A 26,595-nucleotide genomic window follows, 5' to 3' on the forward strand; every position below is an offset into this window, starting at 1 on the left:
TGGACCCGGAAGCCGCTTCGCGTGACGTCACACTTAACAAGCGGATAAGGACAATATGTCTGTGGTCGGATTCCTGACATGACTAACCGTAAATCATCTTCCACTGTCAATAAGCGTGAACTATAGCATACTTGCTTCAGATGTACGTACAAACAGAAAATGCTACTTCGCAAATCCAAGTTCGCAGAACCCTGACGGTGTGGTTGAGTCGAACATTGAATATGTTTAGGGCAACAATACATTCATTTTCTTGTCGCCTTAGTCCCTTTATTAATCCGGGGTCGCCACAGCGGAATGAACCGCCAACTTATCCAGCAAGTTTTTACACAGCGGATGCCCTTCCAGCCGCAACCCATCTCTGGGAAACATCCACACACACATTCACACACTACGGACAATTTAGCCAACCCAATTCACCTGTACCGCATTTCTTTGGACTGTGGGGGAAACCGGAGCACCCGGAGGAAACCCACGCGAAGGCAGGGAGAACATGCAAACTCCACACAGAAACGCCAACTGAGCCGAGGTTCGAATCAGCATCCTTCTTGCTGTGAGGCAACAGCACTACCTACTGCGCCACTGCCTTCCCAGGGCAACGATACTTTAATACAATTAAGACAATACTCTGATTAAGAGTCTTCGCTATGTACACAGCGATTTTTGATTACCTTAATCCGAATAAAGTCATAACTGAACTAAACAGAAGTGGAATTAAGACATGTGGAGTATGCATATATTAGTGGTTATTGTTGAAGTACACCTGCGATCAAACTGTTACCATCATGTAAGACTTTTTGCTGCATTTTGCGACAAAATCCACACACACGGCTGTCAGTAAAGGACTGCAGACACACACATCACGAATTTATTTTTTTTTTCATTCAGCGTGCGGTATTAAATTACATTAAAACAACACTCTTCCACCAGTCCTTACTCTATATGCGCATCTAATACCCCAGTTTGTTATGGGGGCATGAATAAAATGTTCATGAGTCAAAGTGAAACTGCCGAACTGCAGTTAAAGTTGAAAAATTAAAGATGAAACACCCAAAATTACATGAGACTCTGCAGGAAACGTGAATAGCTGTCACAATCTCTAACCACCAGAGGTCGCTGAAAAACATTATCTCTCGTTCAAACTACAGTTTATGGACTACAACTTCAGCTTCCTCATCTGGACTGATTACACTAGCACCACCTGAGGATTGTCAGAGACTGATTACGCACACTATTTAAGCAACACACTCACTCACTCCCATGGTCGCGTCTTGTTAATTGTAATAGTAACACTACAACGCGTTTTCCTTGTCTTGTTTCTCAGTGTTTTGACCTTAGCCTAGCTTATCCTTTTGTCCTTGTTTGCCGCCTGCCTTGTGTGCCAGTTTAGGTTCAGTTCAAAACACAGTTCAAATATTTTATTATGTGTTAAATCGTGTCATTTTGGGGGCGTGTACACAGGTCGCTGTTTTAGGGGTGTGTTGCTTCACATTACAATTAGTTTTGACTTCACGCCCAACTTAACAAGGGGGCGGAGCCAAGAGCTCCCCCGCTTTAGCAAGAGACAGGCAGACAAGAGTGAAGCAACATGAGTAAGAGGACCAGCATTCAGCCATACATGTACGACTCGGACACAGACCAAGCAGAGACTACAAAATAATTTGTGTCTTTGCATATTTTTACAGCAAACTGTGTGCTAGTTGAAAGTTCCGAGCTTGTACACTGAGACTAATAACCATGCACACTGAATTAACTTTGACTGAGGCTATAACTATAGGGCGTCACACACCGGATGTAGCGCTCAGAGCAGAGACCTGGCACACCAGACACGCACATTCACATTTTATTTAAAATGAAACTATTTAGATAACGCTCTGTGGTGCGGCTGAAATATGAACAGTGTCCAGAGTCTATTAACAGTGTCTAAAATCTATTATAGTTTCTCAAAACAGCGACGCGCCAGCGGTCCGCCTCAGAACGCCTTTCTTTTTAGACCAGAATGCCTATGGGCGCACAAATGAGCGCTAATGCATTTGCTATTTAGGGCTTACTCACACTATGCCATTCGTACCGTGCCCAGGCCCGTTTCCCGGATCGTTTGAGAAGTGTGAGTGCGCTGAATCGGGCTCAAGCACGGTTCACTTTGCCAGCCCTGGCCCGGTTGGAAGAGGTGGGCCTGAGCGCGGATCACTTGGGCTTTGGCGCGGTACGCTTGTGTGTGAGTGCAAAACGCGCCAAAGCCCGAACTGAAAGCGATACGTGACTTTTAAGGTGTTGTTTCATATGGATTTATTAATCATTCTTACTGTTCAGTGAACGCAAACTGCCGTCGTTTATTAAAGACGCAAACTCCTCACAGCACGTCAGCTGCGCGCCTTCAGCAGACCTCCTCATTCCTGCAGGACGAGAGCTTTATGATTGTTTATGAGCGCCAAAAGTGGCGGATCTGTCCGGTAAAATATCTGACTGCGTGTCACCGCATCGCTAAGGACTGTTTGGCGAAATATTTGACTGCATGTCACTGCATAACAAACGACTGAAAGGATATAACTAGAGAAATCTCCACTGTGCTACTGGGTGAGAGCGTATGGCAAGCCGTTTTAGCATTTAAACCTTGTTCAGACTATCCATAAATATATTTAGAGATATCTCTAATTATATTTTGACTTGTCATAATTATAATTCGACTAGTCAGATTGGAGATATCTGCAAATATATTATGACTGACAAGTTCTATTCCTCCATTGACTTCCATTGAAAAATATTTGCAGATATCTCTAAATAAGTTTTGACTAGTCACAATTGTAATTAGAGATATCTCCAAATGAATTTTGACTAGTCAAAAATCCATTTTAAGATATCTACAACTGTAATTTGACTATTAGTAAATTAATTAGAGATATCTTCAAATATATTTGTAAATATCTCTAAATATGACGAGTTAAAGACATCTCCAAATGTATTATGACTAGTAAAAACTCAGTTAGAGATATCTCTAATTACAATTGTTACTAGTCAAAATTCATTTAGAGATTTCTGCAAATATTTTTCAATGGAAGTCAATGAAGGAATATGACTAGTCATAATATATTTGCAGATATCTCCAATCTGATTTTGTACTAGTACAATTGTAATTGCAGATATCTCTAATTGTCATTCTGAGTAGTGGAATTATAATTATGACTAGTCAAAATATAATTAGAGATATCTCTAAATATATTTATGGAGTCAGAACAAAGATTTAAATGCTAAAAAGGCTTGTCATAGAGAGTGCTTCTCACTGAAAAGAGCAGCAGCAATGACGTAAGCGTGCCGTCGGGGGAGACCGGAGGGGGGACAAGCGTGCTTTGGCCCGGTTCGAGGCAACTGTACCTAGTGTGAGTACGGCCTTAAACAGCGTAGCGCAACGCCTCAAAACGACTCTTGCGCCAAGGTGAAACTACCAAAAGACTATTGCGCCGCGCCTTTCGAGACACTGCGCCGGGTGTATGATTGGGCCCATTTAGCGCTTAGTGATTTTTGTTTTAGTCTTTAAGCAGAAAGAGGAGCAAACTGTCCAAGTAGCATAAACAGACTGTTCTCAAACTGTGCTCACATTAACGGTATCTCCGGTTTCAAAGCAATCTTCCACTTCAGATGAATATTTAATGAGCTCAATGCCATTAAAGGAAAGAGACTTCACACTGTCAGCCATTTTCTGTGTTTCTGTGAAATTCTCAACCCGTAAAGCTTCTCAGTTCCTTCTCTCCAACAAACTACATCTGATAGGAATCAAATCTTGATTCATGTGCGACTCCAGAGAAGGAATGGAAAGAAGTTGGGAAATGTTTATGTTTTTCCTTCATGCAAGTGATGGAAGTTGTCTGGTTATGTACCAGCTGTGCTCTGATTAAACATATAGCTGGGTCATTTCGTCATTGTGTGTGCGTGTCTGTGTTTTTCATAGGGAGCTGTTCTCCTCGGAATATCAAGAAATATGGTACGATACAAATGGAAATCGGCAGTTTTCCAGACCTTCCATCAGGGTAAGTGCTGGAAGTGTTCACTTCTTTATAAAACTTGAACAGTTCATTTTGTCAACGTAGTCTTGATCCCCTTTAGATATTATGTTCACTTTAAAGGGATAGTTCAATTTTCACGAATTTCATGCACGAATGAATCGAAGATCACGCACGAATGAAATAAATTTCTCATGCAAATGAAGCGAATTTTACATGCAAATTTTAAGCAAATTCAAGCCACAAATTTCAAGTGAATTTCCCACCCGAATGAAACAAATTTCACGTGCAAATGAAGCAATTTCACACACAAATGAAGTGAATGAATGAAGCAAATTTCCCATGTGAATGAAGAAAATTCAAAGCAAATTTTTTGAAGAGAATGAATGAAGTGAATTTTTTACGCGAATGAAGTAAATTTTAATCGAATTAATCGAATTTCACGCTAAGTTTTCAAGCAATTTTTTCACGGGCAAATGAAGCACATTTCATGTGCAAATAAAAGGAATTGTAAGTGAAATTTCAGTTCGAATGAAGTGAATTTCACATGCGAATGAAGCGGATGAAGTGGATTTCCCGTTCGAATTTAGTGAATTTCACGTGTGAATGAATTGAAATTCACACGTAAATAAAGCGAGTTTTTTTTACGCGAGATTAAAGCGAACATCCAGTGTGAATGCCCCATAAGGGCACACTGTAAAAACACTTTTTGTTTGTCTAATAAAATGTGTATCACCATTTTTTTTGCTTAACATCAAGATCACGATTTTCTCACGATTCTGTAAATATAAAGTAAAGATTAATATGATTATCCTATTATTATTGTTAATTCTTAAACATATGGTTAAACAACACTAATAATATTAGGCCTATGTATAGGTCTGCTGTTACTTAAAATGCAAAATTTTTGACAGTCATTATGGTGAACTTGAACAGACTTTAAATCTGTCCTGTTTGTTAATTCACAGTAAAATGAGAACATCAGAATACAACTATTCATAATTTAAAGTTGATTTATTATCTTTAATAATATGTGCTTGTCATCTGTTATGGACAACATTATTAGACCATTTGTTTTCACTGGTAAAATTAGAATTTTGTCATTATCAGATTCCTTCTTGCATTATATTTAACATTATATATATAGGCTTGGGTTGTTATACTGACACAGTAAACATTTATTTTCATGTACAACACTTTGTGTTCGCTATGAAAGAAAAAAACATATCAAATGCTTGTCTTAATCATAACTCTAAAATGCAATATGATTATTTAAATGATGTGCGCACCGGTTTTACTTTCACTTCCGAGTGCAGATCATGGCTGCTGTCACTGTGGGAAAAAACACACACATGCAAATCAAACCTCCCGCACGGCCCTCAAATGATCGCTCTGTGCAACAAACTGAACGTTATTTACAACTTCAATACCTGTTATTCACAGCATATGCAGGTTGTGTTCACTAAAGTAGGCATCACGCACGTGTTCTCGGGAGTAAACAAACACCTCGCAGTCGGCTCACTCGTGATTTGTCTCGTTTTCAGGATCACTGCTATTATCATGGGTCAGTCAAAGAGGCAGAGGGGTCGAGTGTGGTCATTAGCACCTGTGCTGGACTCAGGTAAGAACCAGAGCAGATCTCATACAAATATGTTCAATAGACATTAATGATGAGAAGTTCGGATCATTTTACTGACTCGGATCTTTGAGTCTCGTTCATCAAGAACGAATCTTTTTTTCGAGTCATTTCGTTCATTCGGTTCAATTTGCCAAAATATTATTAAAATGTTATGAATTGCTTCCAAACACATCTACAACTAGCCCAAAAGGTTGATCACACGACAAATAAGTCATAAATAGAATATAACAAGGAGAAAATAATAATTCAATGTTTACCTGCTCTTTTGTCTATAAAGATATTGTTGTCTCTTTGCTCAGCTCAGCTCTTCATGTCTTCAAATGTCAGGGGTTCATTCACGTTACTCTGACAGTCACATATAATCTTAATCAATGCACAGTCTAAGCCGATAGGAGCCATGATTGTTCGTTCATCATGTGACAGAATGACTCAAACCCGAGGACTCGAGAGATGAACGGTTCAATTCTTTTTCCGGCTCTAAACGCATATGATTGGCCCTTGATAAACTTTTTACGGCTCTAAACGTGTATGATTGGCTTCTACCAATGTGATGAAGACCTGAAATGAACGATACTACCTGCACAAATGTGCGCACGCGCGGATGAACGAATCACTCCCTGAGAGGACTCATAGTTCCTGAGTCATATTGAAGATTCGTTCAAAAAGAACGAATCGTTCATGAACGACCCATCACTAATAGGCATTTCATTCAAAATGTTTGTAATCAGTATCCTTAAGTTTTTGACTCAATAGTCACTTTGGCTGCTAAATCACCTGTCATTTAAAACTTCTACTTCAAGTAGTTGGTGTGGTACTTGTGGTTTTTTATTATTGTCAGTTATTATTACTGCTGTCCTTTCTTTCTTTTTACTGTCATTATTACTATCATACATTACTAAGCATTGTTGTTACCAGTTACCACTGACAGGTTTCTTTCTATCTGTTTTACTTATATGTGTGATACTTATACTCATTTATTGACTGTTATTGTCCCTTATGTATGTACTCTGACCTGTCCACCAAGTTACCTTTACATGCGCGCACGCACACACACACACACACACACACACACACACACACACACACACACACACACACACACACACGTTTGTTTTAGTAAAAAGCGGGTACATTACATAGACTTCCATTCATTTTATACAGTCCAAACTGTATATTATATTGCCCACCCCACCCCACCCCTAAACCCAACCATCACAGGAGTCCGTGTGCAGCTTTACTCTTTGATTAAACTCATTCTGTGGAGTTTATAAGCATTTTGAGAAATGAGGACGTCACCAATGTCCCCATATTTCACCTAATTTTTGTAATACCTGTATCATACCCATGTAATTATACAGATTTGTGTCCTGATATGTCACAAAAACACGTACACTCACACACACACACACACACACACCTACCTGTACCTGACTATGTTTTTTTTGTTTTAGTTTTTTTTTTTTTTTTTTGATGTTCCTTTGTATTTGTATGATCCCAATTTATGTGCCTTTTTGCATATTCTAATAAAAAAAAAAACTTCTACTAGCATACTTTGATTTATCAGCTTTTATTTTCTTGTTATATCTAAATGTTGTTCACTAAAAAATTTAATTTTAAAGTGATAACTCACACAAAAATAAACATTTCGTGATAATCATTCACTTGTTGTCACAAAGCTATTTGAGTTTCTTTTGTTTATTGAACACAAAAGACTTTAAAACTTTAATTTTTAAACGCTGGAAATCTGGAACCATTGACTTCCATAGTATTTGTTTTTTCTACTATTAATGTAACGCGGGGAGTGACACAAACAACTCAAGTAGGATCCATGTGCAGGTTTATTCAAAGTCAGGCAAGCAATGGTCAACACAGGTGCAAGCAGATTTATAGAGGCAGTCCAGAATCATAGTCAAATAACAGGTGAGAGGTCGTAAGGCAGGCGGCAGACTAGGACAAACGGCTAACAAGGCTAAGGTCTAAACACAGGAAAACAAGACAAGGATAATGCGTTGTAATGTCACTTTACAGCTAACAAGACTCAGCAATGAGGGATTCAAAGTGAGCTCTATATATGTGTGTGTAATCAGTACATGAGCAGCATCAGCTGTGTGTATGCAATCAGTCAGGATCTGGAACCGGTTGTGTGTGTGGAGCATGACTGGTTCTTGTAGTCCATTTATCAGCAGATTTGTAGTTCATGTGGATGTGAGTGTTTACCAGCGACCTCTGGTGGTTTTATTGCTGGTGAACATGACTCTGTCATGGTAGGGTGATCAAGACAGGAACAAAAACAGGTTGTAGAATCCAAGTGCAGTTTAATTAATGTATTGTGCAGTGACAAAAATCCCAAAATCAAAGTAACAAAGTAAACAAACAAACAAGGAACTCAAACAGATAAAACTCGAAGTAGACTTTAACAAGAATAACAGGATACAGACTGGAATCGGGAACAAACATAACAACAACAACGAACGACAAACTAACAAACAGAGGTGGAATGGTTGAATATATTGGCCAGGTAATCAACGGGGAAACAGAGACAGCTGTGATTGCAATCAGTTTAAATGGAAGACCGGGTGTATGCACGAAGGAATGTGTGGATATGTAGTTCTTTCGCCACTGTAGTTCGCAGGGAGTTGCAGGCGAACTACAGTGGCATCTGGTGTTCATGCACAGTCATGACACACAATGGAGGGGAAGGGTTACAGGTTGCTAACATTTATCTTAATATGCTGTTTTGTGTTCAACAGAAAAAGGAAACCCAATGTATAAAACGTCAAAACGACTCTTGCGCCAAGCTGAAACTAGCAAATAACAATTGCGTCGCGCCTTCCGCCACATTGCGCCAGGTGTTTGATATGGCCCTTAGACTTTTAAGCAAGATTTTTATTCGATAGAAGGTAACAACTTTCTCAATTCATAGACAGTTAATATTCACATTTTCATGTATATATCATACATACACTGTAAAAAAATATATGTAAAAATGAGCAGTTTTTCATATTTTGTTATTCATGTTTTTATTTTTTATGCTTTTGAATTGCATTGTTGCACCTTTTAACCTTGAAAAGTTTAAAAAAGTGACTTTTACAGGCCCGTAGCCAGCCTGGTGTAAGGAGTGGTTCTTTTCTTCTCAAAAAGTGGACCTTTTTGCAGTTAAACGCCTCAGTTTTTATTTAACTATAAGATTTAAATACTGCATTTTAGTGACTTTTTTTGCTGGATTAGCTAGTCAGATTTTATCATAACCACACTTTTTGATGTAAAAAATCTAAAATATTATCTAAAATATTTTCTTAAAATTTCAATAAAATTTTATTAAACAAGATTAATAATAAAAAAATTACATTATATATCATTAGGAGAAAATAGCAATCTGTTAAAGTCCTAAAGTAAAAAAAAACTGTCTACTATAATTTATTAGACAAAAAACAAACTAGCCAGCACATCCAACTGCCTCAGTCACAATGTGGACATTTCAATAATTAAAAAAAAAAACATAATAATAATAACAATAATAATAATAATAATAATACAATATTAATTCATTCTTCAGATTTTATTCTAGCCTCTTTGGTTAAAAAAACATAAAGCCTTATTCAATGGATTATTTTCATTATTTATGATGGCATAGCAGTTAAAAAAGGACGAAAATAGGACAAATGAGCTCATATATGGGACAAATTCTGGACCTTTGTCAGTGAGGGGTGGGTCTTTCGAACCACCCGAACCCCCCTGGCTACAGGCCTGAAACGTTAGAACACGTTTTATGCTTATAGTAAATGTTTTAATAGAATTTTGGCTGTAAAAGCGCACCTACAAGTGTTTCAGGCGCAGGTCAGACGTGACGGGATTAGGGCCTTTTGCTGTGAAGTGACACCTGATGGCTGAGGACTCCGCTTGCCATTAAAGCCTTCATCGGACAGTTATTAAAAAAATAATGTCAAAAATAGGGAAAGGAAATAAACGTAAAAGTCAATAAACATACAGGACGTCCCGGCTTATGCGGCCAGCTAGCCTATGGATAGATTTTCATCTGTTAGGAAGTTAGTAACTTTTGCCTTAAGGTTACCCTTGTTGGCAGTCTTTTTGAACATATGTTCAATATTTTGCGATAATGACGCCGCTGCCTGCCTTTTCTGCCTTGCTCTTTTCGACCAACACCGTTACTCAGTATTCATGTCGCATCAAAGATTCAAATATTACCACTCAGTGGGTTATGTCATGTGACTTGCATCACATTATTGTGGCTTCGAGGGATTCAAATTACTGGCCAGTTATTTAAAATGACACTTTATTACAGTACATACTGAATATAAATATATTATATTAATTATATAATAAATTTATTATATAATATTAAATTACATAAAATAATTAAATGGACAAATTCTGGACCTTTTTTGCCGTGGGAGGTGGTTCGTTCGAACCACTCGAACCCCCCCTGGCTACGGGCATGTTTATTAACATTTAACACAACATAATAGGTTGGTGTTGTAAATTACGATACAAAAACGATACCGAAAATACATTTTCTGTTATTTCACAGACTTATTTCTCTGTATATTTCTCTATAAATTATACTATTTAAAACTACAATAGAAGTCACTCCTTTTTGAAAAGACTTGTTTTTAAGATCTTAACTTGTAAGATAGGGGTATTTTGGAGGATTGTTTTAGAATGGGTTATTGTTTCCCTGCTAGTTGCTGGTTTGGGACTGTTAACTGTTTACATTTCTGTTCAATTTTCCTAAAATTACATTTAAAACTTGATTTTTGCATGAAACTAATGTGTCCTCATTGCACAAAACCTACAGTTTATTACCCCAGGAAGTGAGTTCAGAGAGTTCACTAGAGCAGCAGCGGTGCCGGGTCTCTGGGTTTCTGAGTGGGCTGAGGGTAGATGTATAGAGTCCCGTTGAGCACTCGCACTCCTTCAGAGTCTCAGTTTCCTGAGTGAACAGACACGCATTGACGGACGTCCAAAAAGATCGATGGACATATTTAATACAGCACAGCTTGAGTGGATTGGGTTTGATTGGAGAAGAGGGAAACTGTAGAGCATACACGTGCTCTTCCAGATGATTTTCACAGCTGCGGTGAAAGAATCCAGCAAATGAACAACATGGAAACGTTTTTCTTTTTTGTCCACTGTTTGTTTTTTGCAGATGTTTCAATAGAGAAGCAAGCATTTAGGTGACTTTTAAAGAAATTTTAAGGGGTAGTTCACCCCAAAATTAAAATTAGCTCTGGCTAAATCCACGACTGCATGTAATGATTCATATCAGACTTTGGAAATATTTTAAAAGCCAGGCTTTCAGAATCCACTGTGTGCAAATGTAATCATGCTCTTTTATTTGGGATGCGGCATGCGGTGTCATTTTGATTATTAATAAAACAATAAAACACACCCAGAAAATATTTATTCTCTTACTTCTGCCAATGGGGTTTAAACATTTTAATTACATTATTATATTTGAAACATAAACAAAACTTGATTGGTTGTTTTGTTTTTTAAAAAAGAGGAGGAGCCAATTGATGTGTCCCGCCCTAAATCCCTGTAAGTTCCAGTGTAATAACATTAACACATCGAATAAAGCTGCTCATTTCAAGTCATCCGGGACTTTAACAGCAGCTTTAATTAATTAATTAATTAATTTATGTTTTATAGTCATTTTACTGCAAAAGATGCATTTTATACTTAAAGTTTTTATCTTGTTTTGAGTTTAAATATCTAAAAATGGTAAAACATTTTGGAACGCAAGTGGTTCGGGCCGTGAAGGTGATGTGACGCCTATTACATAAAAATGTAAGAAAATGTAAGCTTGCGTATCCTGGTTGGAGAAAGTTGAGTTTAAACAGTGGCTGAAAAGTCGCTGAAAACAACCGCGTGATTTATTCTTTCAAGCTTAGTTTCTTCCGAGCTTATATCTGAGTTCTGTTGCATGGTTGTGCTCCATTGATTTATTTAGCTACAACTGTTTATTAACAGCTGTTTATTGAGTTAAAGGTTTGATAATGATTAGAACTTAAAGTGGCGATGAGGTCTTCAAAACAAATATGAGAAGGTCTTTAAAAAGTCTTAAAAAGCTATTGAAATTACCTTTAGGGTTTCTGCAAATACCCTGTCATGGATCCTTGTTCTTTTTCCAACAACGTTTGACCTTGAAAAGTTCAAAAAGTGGCTTTCATTGACATTTTCAATAGTTTAAAGTGAGATAATGTCTGGGTTGTTGTTGTGTATTAAGCTACAAAAACTTTAAATTAAGCTGCCAGTACTTTGTCTGTTATTATTTCTCTACATATTATACATTATATTATTGCAAACTTCTAAAATGTCATGTTCACTTTGGTGAACTGTAGAGTTGAATTTTTAACATCAAAAGTCGACAGAGCAGAGATCAACATCCCATAATACAAGTCTCAAACGTAAATAAACAAACACTGAATCTCCTAATATGAAAACTGTTAATGCACAGATCTTCTTTACAGTGTAACTGTATATTAGTTTCTTCATCTCAATATTGTCTATATTTTATTTTGCATTTCAGTAGTGGAAGCATTTTCGTTGATATCTGGGTGTCGATGCACATCTGTGAAGCGTTGTGTGTGTGTGTTTTGGGGAATACTGTGATATCAGGAAGCAAGGAAATCTGTTTTTGCTTAAAAAAAAAAACAGTTCAGCATAACACAAGTTGGCTATCAAATTGGTTTGATTCCCTTCTTTCTTCACCCTCCCATCCGGCATAAAGATCGTTTTAAGCTTCCCGTGCAAAACCCAGCTGAGAGCTTTCCATCCTGTCGGCTTGTTTTAAACGTCTGTGACCTCTGATTTTCTGCTTTATCATCTTAAAGTAAACCGAGCTTTTGATGATAGACTTGTTGTCTTTTCAATCCCCAGGGGCTTGATAACCGTCAATAACAGCGTGAGCTACATGATCCAACCACTAGCTAACCAAACACACTCTCAGGGACATGCTGTGTTCAACTCTCGGAGGCTGAAGCTGCCGGCGGGCACTTGCGGGCATCACCATGGAGACGGGCATCACACCGAAAGCCTTCAGGAGCTGATTGATGTCATGGCAAAGCCTCAACGGACCAACAGGGTGAGATCATGAGATTGCAACCCTTTTTAAATCTAGAAGTAGAGATAGTCCTGGATCCAGTACTTTTATTTTGGAAATGCTTATTGATTGACTTCGGGTTGCTTCATATTCAAAAATATTTTCTGCAATTTGCATATTTCAGCAAACGATATTGATTGACAGGCCTGCTTCAGTAACGTGTATATCAACAGGACAGGATTTGCAAAGAAACTCTCTGAACTCAGGAAGCAGCAAGTGCAATACTTAGATGCTAGATTTTTTTTAAACTAGATTTTTTGATAGTATTTTGAACTTACTTTTTGAGCTATGTAATTCATAACCACTGGAATCACAACTATAAACGAGGATGCTTCAATCACAGAACAGGAGTTCTTGTTTGTTAATGTAAATCAGGTTTGTGTTGTACAGTAACTATATTATATCTCCATTGACCTTATTCTCTGATGCAGAAGTGTGTTTATTTTTGCGATTGTTGTAGAACTTCCAGTGAATTTGTCTTTGGGAAAAATGACTAGGAATAATAAATGTCAGTAAATGGTCAAACTACTTGCTCTACAAACAAGTGTGTTCATGACTATATAGACAAAGTAGAGTAATATAATAAGACAATGTCAGTGATCATGGGATTGCAGCCAAATCCAATCTAGAGATAGTGAAATGTTTATTGACTGACTTTAGGGTTACTTCATAGTCAAAATCTTTTTATCAGCACTTGCCATGAATTATTTTAAAATTTTAAAGTCACATTTTGTTTTACTAATATGTAACAGAAAGTTAGCCTAGCATAAGACAAGTCATAGAAGCATTAAATAAATGTCTGTATAGCTTTTAAAATGGTGATTTTGACCTATCCCACCTTTTGTAACAATCTATATTAAACAATTTAAAGCTAAATATAAACATTTTAGATGACTTTATATACTGCAATAATATAGACTTCATCGCAGAATTCATGCGATAGCTGTTGAATGAGTTTGCTTATAATGTTTATAATTATAACATTTATTATTATTAATATTGTTGTTGTTTTGTTATGACTTTTATTATAAAAAATGTACTACATTGAATGAGTTTGCTTATAATAGTAATAATAATAACAACAACAATTATTATTATTATTATTATTATTATTTACAAAAAATGTTTTTAAAAATAGTTTTTTTTTTGTTTAATTACACAATTGTGCAATGTTTTAATTTTTACAAGAATAATTGTAATTTTATTTTAAATAGGGTTCCTAAAAATATGTATATTTTTAATGTTAAACTAAAAAAAATGTGTCTAAATTAAATATGATTCATGATTTATTTAAATTTATTGGACTATATATATATATATATATATATATATATATATATATATATATATATATATATATATATATATATATATATATATATATACACACACACACACACACTCACACAAACACACACACAGTTAAAGTCAGAATTATTAGCCCCCCTTTGATTTTGCCCCCAAAAGATGTTTAACAAGGAAATTTTCACAGTATGTCTGATAATATTTTTTCTTCTGGAGAGTCTTATTTGTTTTATTTCACTTAGAATAAAAGCAGTTTTTAATAAAAAAAAACATTTTTAGGACAAAAGGTTTAGCCTCTTTAAGCTATATTTTTTACGATATATATATATATATACATATATATATATACATATATTCCATTTGCATTTACTGAAGATGTATTTGAAGTACAGTAGAGTGGTTCCATGTAAATGTCAACCATCCCAAGTTTTCACCAAAATAGTGAGATAGCGCTATTATATATTAAATATTGAAATAGCTTCTATGCTTTTTGTGTAGCCTTGCATTTTACAGTACTGTAAACATATTCAAAAATGTCTCTGTCAGTGTTTTCAAACAATTGTACTTGATTTACCAAAGTCCCACAAGTGCCAATTTCACATCTGTCACATTTATAACAGAGAGATGTCACATCCATACCAGAGCCTGTTCCTCATAAATGCAAAAATGTCAAAGAAAATCAAATCAGTCATTTTTGTTCTATAGAGAGCAACTCTTATCCTTTTGATTAGCATCGTTTCTTTTGGGTTGTGCAGTTTAATTCACAGAATTTCTACAATATGTTGTACTGCAAACTCGCTAACGTTTTTTTCCCCTCTTTTAAATTATAAAAAAATGGTTACAGATTGATATTTCTCTGATTTCATAACTCTGCATTTAGTAGTTTTGGAAAGTATAACCAGATGTTTCAATATAAAGTTAACAAATACTTTCTCTGTGTATTTATGTTTTGAGATTTTACAGCAAATGTCACATCCATAACACTGGAATTGCTCAGCAGGCCTATATTTATAACTTAAAAACATATGTAGCTTATCATAATAAATGTTGTCCAGATAATTTTTTAATTCTTGAATATTTATTTAATTGTTATAGCTAGAAATCTGCCAGAAATCTGTATTTAGAACCACATATTGGTTGTAAAGCCTTATTTAATTGAAAATAATTCAATATACCGTAATTGAATATATTAATTATATAAAAGAATAAATGTAGTGGGCGAGGCAGTGGCGCAGTAGGTAGTGCTGTTGCCTCACAGCAAGAAGGTCGCTGGTTCGAACCTCGGCTCCTTTGGCGTTTCTGTGTGGAGTTTGCATGTTCTCCCTGCCTTCGTGTGGGGTTCCTCCGGGTGCTCCGGTTTCCCCCACAGTCCAAAGACATGCGGTACAGGTGAATTGGGTAGGCTAAATTGTCCATAGTGTATGAGTGTGTGTATGAATGTGTGTGTGGGTGTTTCCCAGAGATGGGTTGCGGCTGGAAGGGCATCCGCTGCGTAAAAACTTGCTTAATAAGTTGGCGGTTCATTCCGCTGTGGCGACCCCGGATTAATAAAGGAACTAAGCCGACACGAAAATGAATGAATTAATGTAGGATGTAAGTGAACATGTTCTGAACTTAAGGGGGAAAAAATCCTGGTTGTATTTTGTTTCATGTTCCATTTATGGAAAGTACCATGATAACATAACTTGTTATTTAAATAAATATGAAGGGCTGACTGAAGTGCTACTAAACCAAGGATTCATTGTGCTTCACATTGGCAAACATGAATAGAGTGTCTGTCCCACACCAAAGACACAGGATATCCCTCATACCCAATTAGTGGCGTCTCACAGCTTTTCAATTCATAAAGGCAGATTTAAAAGCGGTGACTCAGCACTTCTTCTCTTGCATATCCAATTAAGCCATACTCATCCATATCTCGTTCATCTCTTCCTGCAGGAGAGAAGAGACGTCAGCAGTAGCATGAAATACGTGGAGCTGATGGTGGTGGCTGACCATGCTGAGGTAAAATCTCATTTTATTTACCTGAATGTTGATTTACATCAGCAGACAGCATAAAACTACAACCCCAAATCAGAAAAAGTTGAGACAGTATGGAAAACACAAATACAAAAGGAAGAAGTGATTTTTAAATTTACTTTGACTTGTATTTCATTGCAGACAATACAACAAACATTATTTAGAGTGTTCCTTATGATTTTAATAGCTTTTTTTTTTTTTTTTTTTTTTAAATTTTCACAACACACAACTTATGAAAAAAAAATATATATAATATAAAAATACAGTTTAGTTATTTAGTTATACCACATTGCAATATGTTAAAAACACATGCAGTTGAAGTCAGAATTATTAGCCCCACTTTAAATTTTTATTATTATTTTTTTATATTTACCAAATGATGTTTAACAGAGCAAGGAAATTTTCACAGTATGTCTGATAATATTTTTTTTTTCAGGAGAAAGTTTTATTTGTTTTATTTCGGCTAGAATAAAAGCATATTTTAATTTTTTAAGCACCATTTTAAGGACAAAATTATTAGCCCCTTTTAGCTATGTATTTTCAATAGTCTACAGACCATCGTTATACAATAACTTGCATAATTACCCTATCCTGCCTAGTTAACCTAATTACCTTAGTTAAGCCTTTAAATGTCACTTTAAGCTGTATAGAAGTGTCTTGAAAAATATCTAGTCAAATATTATTTCCTGTCATCATAGTAATGATAAAATAAATCAGTTATTAGAAATGAGTTATTAAAACTATTATGTTTAGAAATGTGTTGAACAAATCTTCACTCCGTTAAATAGAAATTAGTGAAAAAAATAAACAGGGGGGCGAATAATTCTGACTTCAACTGTACATTGAGAAATGGACTGTTGTTCTTATAAAGGATAAAAATGATTTAATCTGAATGAGCTCAGACATTTTTAGTTCAGACTGACGAGTATTCCAGGATAAGGGGGCAGAATGACTAAAGGCTCGCTTCCCTATTTTAGTTCGAGCCAGAGTTCGAACAGACATATGATACATTTTACTTGAACGTATAGCACATACTTGACCTATGAAGAAGGGAACTTGAGTATAAAAGCTCCAGACTAAAACAAGCCTTGTAAACCAGAGTCATCCAGTGGGTGTACCTTCTTACACTTAGAGAAGGCCACTCAGCTTTCGCATACAGTTAACAATGGTGAGTTAGTCTACGACAGCCTATAACAAACCTCAGGGCACTATAATAAACAGAGTTTAAGGGCTGAAGACATTTGTTTGAGGCATTCATATATAAAAAATGACCATGGTCAATCAATGGTAAAAATTTGTAAAAAAAATAAAAATAAAAAAAGGAAAAAGGCGCATTTATTCATGACAATTTGCATTTGTATAATGTCATTATTATTATTATTATTATTATTATTATTATTATTATTATTGTTGTTTATTATATGCATATTTATATTTGTTTTACTAAAAACAAGCTTAGATTTGTCCACCTGTCGGGTTCTGCATCACCATATTGGGCATGAGAACAGGATGTGCGTTTGGATATAACTCAGATTTTTGACCACACTTCGTTATTATTTTTCATTTATTAATTCGCTGGAAATTAGAAATGAATTTAGAAATAGTTTTTTAAAAAATCTTTGCGCTTAACAAACCATAATAATTATGTAATGGATGTCTTCAGTGGAGTGTGTACAAAACCGTTTACTTATCCAGGAAAGTAATGGAGTAAAGTAAAGAGTAAAAGTAAAGTAAAGAGGCCAAATAGAGGAGGCTCATTCTTTATCCTCACACTGCAGATGGTCTGTTTAACTGTTTTCTCACTAGAGAAGCACTTTTCCACTTACAAAGTTGCCATGTAAATAGCAAACGCGCCATGGTGGGATGCAAATGACTCTTAAAGAAAATGGGAGATGAGACTCTCATTTGGTTTAATGCACGTTATGTTCAAAACACACCCATAACTCATTAAGAGAATGAGCACAATCCTGTTAGACCATGCGCCGGGCACGGAGCGTATTTTTCCGTCCTTAAAATAGCAAAAGTAGATTCGGACACGCCCTTAATGCTTTTGACTTTGCGCCTTGGTCGCTAAAATAGACCCCTTATTGTTAAACAAACAAATGATAATTATTCATTGCTTTTCTCTGAATAACTAGAGTAACTTTAATGTAAAATCAGTGTAAATTATACTATGAAAGAAAGTAAAATTCGATGTCTTATTGTAGGTTATTCTTTTTCATTCTAGTTTAAATAACTTCTATTTCATTGCAATGCTGCATCCTGTTTAACACAGAATGATGCGTTCTAATAATGTCTCTCTTTCTTTTTTAGTTTGTGAACCACAATCGAGACCTTGAAAAGACTAAAGCAAAGCTTCTTGAAGCGGCTAACTTTGTGGATAAGGTGAGGTCGCACTATTAAACGCAGCTTTTCATCACACACCCACAAATGAACTCGTATCTGATTTTTTTTTGTGTCGCCAGTATTATAAATCATTGAAGATCCGTGTGGCTCTGATCCGCTTGGAAATCTGGAATGATCAAGACAAGATCAATGTGACGGACAACCCCTACAGCACCCTTGGTGCTTTCCTGTCCTGGAGGAGGAAACAGCTGCCACAGCTGCCCAATGACAATGCTCAGCTAGTAACGTCAGTCTCAATCACCCCTCACAACACACAGTGGGGGAAATAAGTATTGAACGTGTCACCATTTTTCTCAGAAAGTATATTTATAAAGGTGCTGATGACTTGAAATTTTCACCGGATGTTGGTGGACATTTCATCAAGACAATGATCCAAAACACAGACAGGGGTGTAAACATCTTCTTCAAAAATATTATTCCTAGGAAAAAAACATGATGTGTTCAATACTTATTTCCCCTACTGTATTCACAAGCCATCACATACCCATATTAATCTTGCTTTGTATTAGTTTTGAGTAGGGATTAAAACTGTTTCAATGTTGCGGTTTTGGCAACGTCATGTGGTTATTGTGGCTTTATTTGAAGCTGGCATTATTTTCTTTTCTCATTTTGAACAGAAATCCAGACCTCGTATTTCCTCATTTTGAAAGCAAAAGAATAAGTTTTGTAAAATATGTAGCCAGTGAATGGGCTTTTGAATTACAAAAAATAATAATAATTTTAAATATAATGATAGAAAATGTATATAAAAATACTCCATTCTTAGTAATCCAGATAAGTGTAATGTTATATGATGTGTTCTAATATCATCCAGTGTATGGAAGTGTATGTTTCCACCACTGATTAAAGCATTAAAAAAAGGTTATATTGTTTTTTTTTCCCTCAGAATTGCATGACACTAATGCAAAATTGTGATATAAAAACCTCAAAAATATATAAGTCAGAATTGTTAGATATAAAGTCAGAAGTGTTAAATATAAATCACAATTTAAGAAATAAAGTCATGATACTGAGATAAAAAGAATTCAGAATTCTGACATTTGTATTTTGCAATTCGATGAAATAGGGTATATGCCGAGCTAGTGCCGTTCCCATGCTGATACACTTCCGGTGACCTGTTATTGTGAACTTTTTTCCATTTTATACGGTTCCTTATACAGCTTCGATGTTGTAATTTCATTAAAATACATTCAGTTAAATAAACGTTTGCATTTATTTAGTTGCTCAAGCGAAAAACGAGACAAAAAGCTGTTTACTCGCAAGTGCTCATCAGAATCGGCAGGCTAACGCAGAAGCTCCATTGAATATACTGGGGTAAAATAAATGCTCATATTATAAAGACATGGCGGGGGAAATGTAATTTAATCCAGTGCTTCTTGTACAATCTGAGACCCACTTTAAATTGGAAATCACTCAGCTAGTGGAGATCGCTGATTTTTAAAGAAAACAGACCTTAAACGCACTGGATTTTGCATTGGCATTCAATTCGCCGGAAGCGCTTAACCCAGTTTACTGGCAAATTAAAAGTCCTATTAGCATGCTTCGGCATATACCCCATTAAGTGACAGTTGCGATTTATAAAGTCTGAATTCTGAGATATGAATTCACAAATTTTTATAAACATAAAAAGTATTCAGAATTCTGACCTAATTCTTATAACTTGCAATTTTGAGATAAAAAGTTGCAATTCTAAGATATAAGTTCAGATTCTAAAAAAAAAGTTGCAGTACAAAAAGTCAGAGTTCTGAGATTAAAAGTCATAATTCTGTCTAATGAGCTAAGGTCAGATTTCTGAGATAAAAAAAAAACTTGCAATTCTGATTTTATCTCGCAATTTTCAAAAGCAGAGAAATTAAAATGGTCGTGCCCAGCTGAGTCTGGTTTCTCTCAAGGTTTTTTTTTTCTTCATTTTCGCAAAAACAAAAAAGTTTTTTTTGTTCCCTCTCCGCTGTCGCCTCTAGCCTGCATGGTTTGGGATCGGTAGAGCTACACATCAATGAATTTGCTCTTTAGTATTAGGACTCTCGGTAGTGATTTTTAAACCACACTGAACTGAGCTAAACTGAACTGAACCTAAGCTCTGAAAACTGAACTGACACTGTTCAATTTACTATGGCCTTTTATGTGAAGCTGCTTTGACACAATCTACATTGTAAGAGCGCTATACAAATAAAGGTGAATTAAATTGAATTGAATTGAATTCAAACAGGCTTTCATACCAACGTAACAGCATTCCAGCAACAAGCAATTTGACTGTCTGCACCAGACACGACACAACAGAATTATTTCTATACCAACCATTCAGAAGGCCAGAATAGTGAACTGCACTTCTAACCAACTGGACAACTTTAACTTTATAACTATCCTATATAACTTATTTATAACTAACGTATATAAATATATGTGGCTGCTTTCAGTATGGTAGCAAATGTCATGCAAAATGGTGTTTAAACTTACACTGGTAACATTTGGTATCACTGGTAACAAGGGAATAAAGCACATAATCAGTACCTGAGGTGATCATTGTCATAGTAGTTTAAACTGTCGTTTGGTTGCAGCATCGCAGAAATAGAAACTGTTTTCTGTTCATCTCAGACGGAAGAGACAAAATCTGCTTTTTTAACATGGAAAAGAAAGATACATTTTATTGTGAGTACTTAAAACACTGTTTTATTTAAAACATGTATTTAAAAGTTTTATTTCCTTTTCAGTTTCAGATAAAATTAAATACTGTAATACGGTTTTGGAATGACATGAAGAGAAGTAAATAACATTTTAATTTTGGGATGAACCGTCCCTTCAAGGTCACATGAAGTGCTTTCATTGATAATGATAATATGCACATGAAATGTGCATTTTTATTGGATGTTTGACGTAATCGCAACTAAAATAAGAAGAGTGGGTGTGGCATAGTGTAGCTCCTCCCCTTGTTAAAAAAACAGCCAATAGCGGTTGAGAGTGCGATTGGTTGAACTCAAGCGCATCAAATGAGAATCGTCATGAAGTGGGCGGGGCATGTCAGACATTAGAGAGCATTTGATTGGTCAGATAATTTAATGTGAAGCTAACGTAAGAGGTGACATGACTAAAACCATTGATCCAAACTACAAGCTTTGCATGTTTATTTCAGTTTTATATCTTTTAAACGCAAATTTTGTCACTGTTTTGGTGTGCAGGAGCAACCTAAAAACTAACAATACTGCTAATAATATCTAAAAAACATTCATGGGACCTTTAAATATGTCAGTGTCTGTTCATCTAGTCAGTGGATTGGTTTCGCCACAGTGTATTGGTATTTAAATAGTTGATTTTTTTGTGTTTATAGCGGTGTGTCCTTTCATGGCACCATCATTGGTCTGGCGCCTCTTAAAGCCATGTGTTCTGAATACCAGTCTGGTGGAGTCAATTCGGTAACTTTACCTTCATTCTTTTGTCTTTTATTGCCAAGAGTTTTCATTTGTTGAAACCACAACTCTCTCTCTCTTTCTGCAGGACCACTCTAACAGTGCTGTGGGCATCGCTGCCACCATGGCTCATGAGTTGGGGCATAACTTTGGTATGAGCCATGATAGTCCAGGTTGCTGTCGAGCTCAAGCAGAGGATGGAGGCTGCATTATGGCTGCTGCCACAGGGTGAGAACCACAAACTACATGTGACATTATTCATTCATTCATTTTCATTCGGCGTAATTCCTTTATTCATCAGGGGTCACAACAGCGGAACGAACCGCCAACTTATCCAGCATATGTTTTACACAGTGGATGCCCTTCCAGCTGGCGAAACAACTGTACACAATAATTCACACACTACGGCCAATTTAGCTTATTCAATTCACCTATAGCGCATGTCTTTGGACTTGTGGGGGAAACCGGAGCACCCGGAGGAAACCCACGCCAACACTGGGAGAACATGCAAACTCCACACAGAAATGCCAACTGGCCCAGCCGGGACTCGAACTAGTGACCTTCTTGCTGTAAGGTGACAGTGCTAACCACTGAGTCACTGTGTCGCCCATGTGACATTATGGCAAGCATTATTTTTCATATTACTAGTACTAGTGTCTTCGAGCTTTGGGGGCTTATGAGTTGCTGGGTTGTAGCTAAAAAACATATGCCAAAGTAATTGGTGGTTCTTTCTGCTCTGACGACCCTTGATAAATCAGGGACTAAGGCGAAAGAGAGTTAGTAGTACTACAAATGTCTTTTAGATCAGGAGTCTCAAACCTTATTTTTTTATTTAATTTTATTCTATATTTAATTACATTTTTATTAATATTATTGTCATTATTTTTGTATTTATTAATTTAATTATTTTTATTTATTTAAAAATTGTTTTTATATATATTTTTTATTTAATTTTATGTTTAATTTAATTTATTTTTAACTGTAAATTTAATTATATATTTTATATTTAATTTTATTATTATTATTATTTTATTTCTTTTCTTTTATATTTTCTTTTCATTTTTAATTACATTTTAAAATTTTAATTTTAATTTAATTAATAAATTATTTTATTTTCAATATATAATTTTTTATTTAATTTACTTTCAATGTTTTATTCTTTATTTAATTACATTTTTATTATTATTATTGTCATTATTTTTTATTTATTATATTTAATTTTATTATTTTATTTATTTTATATTTGATTTTATATATTTTTATTTAGTTTTATGTTTAATTTAATTTATTTTCAAATTTAAATTTAATTTTATATTTTCTAATTAATTACATTTTTATTATATATATATATATATATATATATATATATATATATATATATATATATATATATATATATATATATATATATATATATATATATATATATATATATATATATATATTATTAATTTATTTTTAAAATGTAATTTACTTTAATTCTATATTGGGTAAACTTACAGCGCAGTGAATGGGAGAGTACAACAAATATTGTTTTTACAATCCTGTTTGCTGAAGTAATAAAAGAAAAACTCAACTATGGCCTTATCAGGACTTTTTCAAAACTGAAAAAAAAAATACTGTCCTGCCCCCATAGACACTACATTACAGTTTTTTATGCAAAGATGATATAATACATCCGTAAATACATATAAATGTACATATGCTTTTTTTAAAATCAAAATATTAAAAAACATTAAAGCATTAAAGATCTGATGACCGCTAAACATGTCTTGACAGTCTTGAGACACTGACTCTTAGAAACTAGTGGCTAAGATTAAGTACTATTAGCGTGAGAATAAACAGTAGAATAAGGATTAAAAATTAAAGTGGCCTGCCAATGCTACAGACTCTCAAAGCTAAATTTTCATTGATGTTGTTCAGGGCTCCGTTCCCTCGCGTCTTTAACTCCTGCAATCAGAATGAGCTGAAACGCTACCTGAGCTCCGGCGGGGGGAAGTGTTTGTTCAACCCTCCCAACACCAGGGTCATGTACGGCGGGCAGCGATGTGGAAACGGATACCTGGAGGAAGGAGAAGAGTGTGATTGTGGAGAGGTGGAGGTCAGGAGAGAGTTTCATTGCTTCCTCCCGGCTCGTTTTTTCTCCCATGCTGTTATTCCGATTGATTCCGATTTACACTCACATTTTCCTTTTCTGTTTCCTGTACTACAAAGGAGTGCTCGAGTCCCTGCTGTAATGCCCACAACTGCACATTGAAGAGCGGAGCCGAGTGTGCGCATGGAGTCTGCTGTCATGAGTGCAAGGTAAATCACAGTGTAAAAATAAAAATAAGAAAAATAAAATAAAATATTAAAATAAAATAAAACATTTTAATTAAAATGAAAAAAGTGAAATAAAAAGAAATAATAATAATTAAATTAAATATAAAATTAAATATAAAATATAAAATTAGAAAAAAATGTAAAAATAAATAGAATAAAATATTAAATAAAATATAAAAATTGATTAAAAAAACTAATTAAATATAAACTAAAATAAAACCTAAAATAAAAAAAATAAAAAAATACACATTAATAGAATAATGATAAAAATAAAATGTAAATATAAAAAGTAACATAAAATTAAAAAACATATATTAAATTTAATAAAAATTTTAAAAACTAAATAAAATAGCAAGAAATAAAATATTATATTATATAAAATAATAATAATAACACTAAAAATAAAAATTTTGTTAAAAATTTTTGTAAAATAAATAGAAAAAAATGAATATAAAAATAAAAAGAAATTAAATAATAATAATACAATTAAATATAAAATTAAATAATTTTTTTTAAATTAAAAATAAAATCTAAAATAAAATAAATAATAATAAAATTAAATATAAAATATAAAATTAAATTAAAAAATAAATAAAATTTAACATAAAATTAAATATAAAATACAAACAATAAAATAAAAAATATATAAAATAAATAAGTAAATATAAAATAATACAAAATAAATAAAATAAAATGTGTTTATTGTGAATATTTAATGTAAACATTTTTACCATGTAAACAGTTTTTGGTGACTTTTAACAATTAATATAACAGTGCGGTGATATGTTTAAAGTATTGACACACACAGACAAAAAGCTCACAACATTAAAATTCAGACATCATTTACCAATTCCTAGCTTAAAGTAACAAGTAGTCCAAATTTTGTATAGCTTGGTTTACCATCTCTTGGAGAAAGCAAAAATTACGTTTGGGTTATGATTTTTGGTAAACACTTTATTTTAAGGGGACATAGTTGCAGTGTATCTATTCATTTAACTACTGATTCATATTAATTAATTACATGTACATAGTTACCATATGGTTGAGGTTAAAAGGTTAGGTATAGGTAATTGTGGTAATTATGCATAATTCATTGTAATTACTATAGTATGTGCATGTATGTCACCTTAAATTAAAGTGTTACCTATTTTTTTGTACATAAACTTTCATACTTAACATTTTATATGTCTTTCTCTTACCGTTAACGATAGCTTTAGACAATTTAGGCTTTTTAGGTTAATTTAGTTCCCAAATTTTCATCTCTAAATGAGTTCTGGCTTTATTTTCTTTCTCTGAACATTTGAGCAGTTGAAGAGTCCAGGAGTGATGTGCCGTCCCCCCTCAGGCTCGTGTGATCTGCCCGAGTACTGCGATGGCAAATCAGAGTCCTGTCCTGCCAACTTCTTCCTGATGGATGGCAGCAGTTGCGCAAGTGGCAGCGCATACTGTTACACTGGCATGTGTCTGACGCTGGAACAACAGTGCCTCTCTCTTTGGGGCAAAGGTCTGTGCCTGCTGAAGTCTTCTTAAAAGATCACTCCCGTTTTCGAGATGGGATCCTAGTCCTTAGTCCACTACATTGTTGGACATTTTATTGAATTTTGCAGCAACTTGCTGGCAGAACTGTTGCCAGCAAGTTACTGCAGCTGCCCCTTTACAGTAACTTACCTGTAAATGTGTTTTACAGTAACCTTACCTCAACTTAATTTTATGGTAAAATGCCCACATTCTAATTTACAGTATGACAATTTCTACTGTAGTTTTACTGTAATTCATTTACATTTTACACTAGCAGTACAAAACCTTTATATTTAGTACTTACTGTTGAATTTAATCAATTACAAACAAGTGACTGTTTTTTTTCATTAACTGTCTTCAATTACAGTATAGCAGTACTTTGATTACAGTAGTATACCGCAAATTCCTAATATGCAGTAAATTACTGTAAAAGTTTCAAAATAACCCACAATGCAGTGCATATTACAGTAGTGAACGTTTCACTACAGAAGTGAATGTTTGTGGTATTTAACTGGGAGTTTTTGCAGTAAATAACTGTAAAATTGTGGCAAAGTCTAACAGTGTACTCAAGTACTTTGATTACAGTAGAATGTGGCAAATTCCTAATATGCCGTAAGTTACTGTAAAAGTGTTAAAATGACCCACAATGCAGTGCATACTACAGTAGTGAACTGTTAAGAATGTTTGTAGAATTTAACTGGGTGTTTTTTGCAGTAAATAACTGTAAAATTGCGGCAAAGTCTAAAAGTGTTACAAGTACTTTGATTACAGTAGAATACCGCAAATTCCTAATATGCAGTAAGTTACTGTAAAAGTGTTAAAATGACCCACAATGCAGAGCATATTACAGTAGTGAACTGTAAA

The 26,595-nt window shown here is 34.6% G+C and overlaps 1 protein-coding gene across 6 annotated transcripts in view; it reads left to right on the forward strand.

Annotated features, from left to right (window-relative positions):
* adam19b (ADAM metallopeptidase domain 19b) overlaps nt 1-26,595 on the forward strand; it is a 248,503-nt gene that overhangs the window by 21,580 nt on the left and 200,328 nt on the right. For 4 of the 6 annotated variants that reach the window (XR_012390178.1, XM_694823.10, XM_068213295.1 and 1 more), the window contains 11 exons: nt 3,944-4,022; nt 5,540-5,616; nt 12,535-12,739; nt 16,001-16,066; nt 18,395-18,466; nt 18,547-18,713; nt 21,813-21,897; nt 21,980-22,119; nt 23,815-23,992; nt 24,106-24,195; nt 25,522-25,717. Coding sequence is in view for 5 of the 6 variants with exons in the window: in XM_694823.10 (XP_699915.6) it covers nt 3,944-4,022; nt 5,540-5,616; nt 12,535-12,739; nt 16,001-16,066; nt 18,395-18,466; nt 18,547-18,713; nt 21,813-21,897; nt 21,980-22,119; nt 23,815-23,992; nt 24,106-24,195; nt 25,522-25,717 (1,355 nt within the window). In the remaining variant the exon portion in view is untranslated. Of the gene's footprint in view, nt 1-3,943; nt 4,023-5,539; nt 5,617-12,534; nt 12,740-16,000; nt 16,067-18,394; nt 18,467-18,546; nt 18,714-21,044; nt 21,251-21,812; nt 21,898-21,979; nt 22,120-23,814; nt 23,993-24,105; nt 24,196-25,521; nt 25,718-26,595 lie in introns of those variants that run through there. The other 2 variants (XM_073922487.1, XM_073922488.1) reach the window with 1 other exon arrangement.

The sequence above is a fragment of the Danio rerio genome, chromosome 14 (genome assembly GCF_049306965.1).
Source record: "Danio rerio strain Tuebingen ecotype United States chromosome 14, GRCz12tu, whole genome shotgun sequence".
Lineage (NCBI taxonomy): Eukaryota > Metazoa > Chordata > Actinopteri > Cypriniformes > Danionidae > Danio > Danio rerio.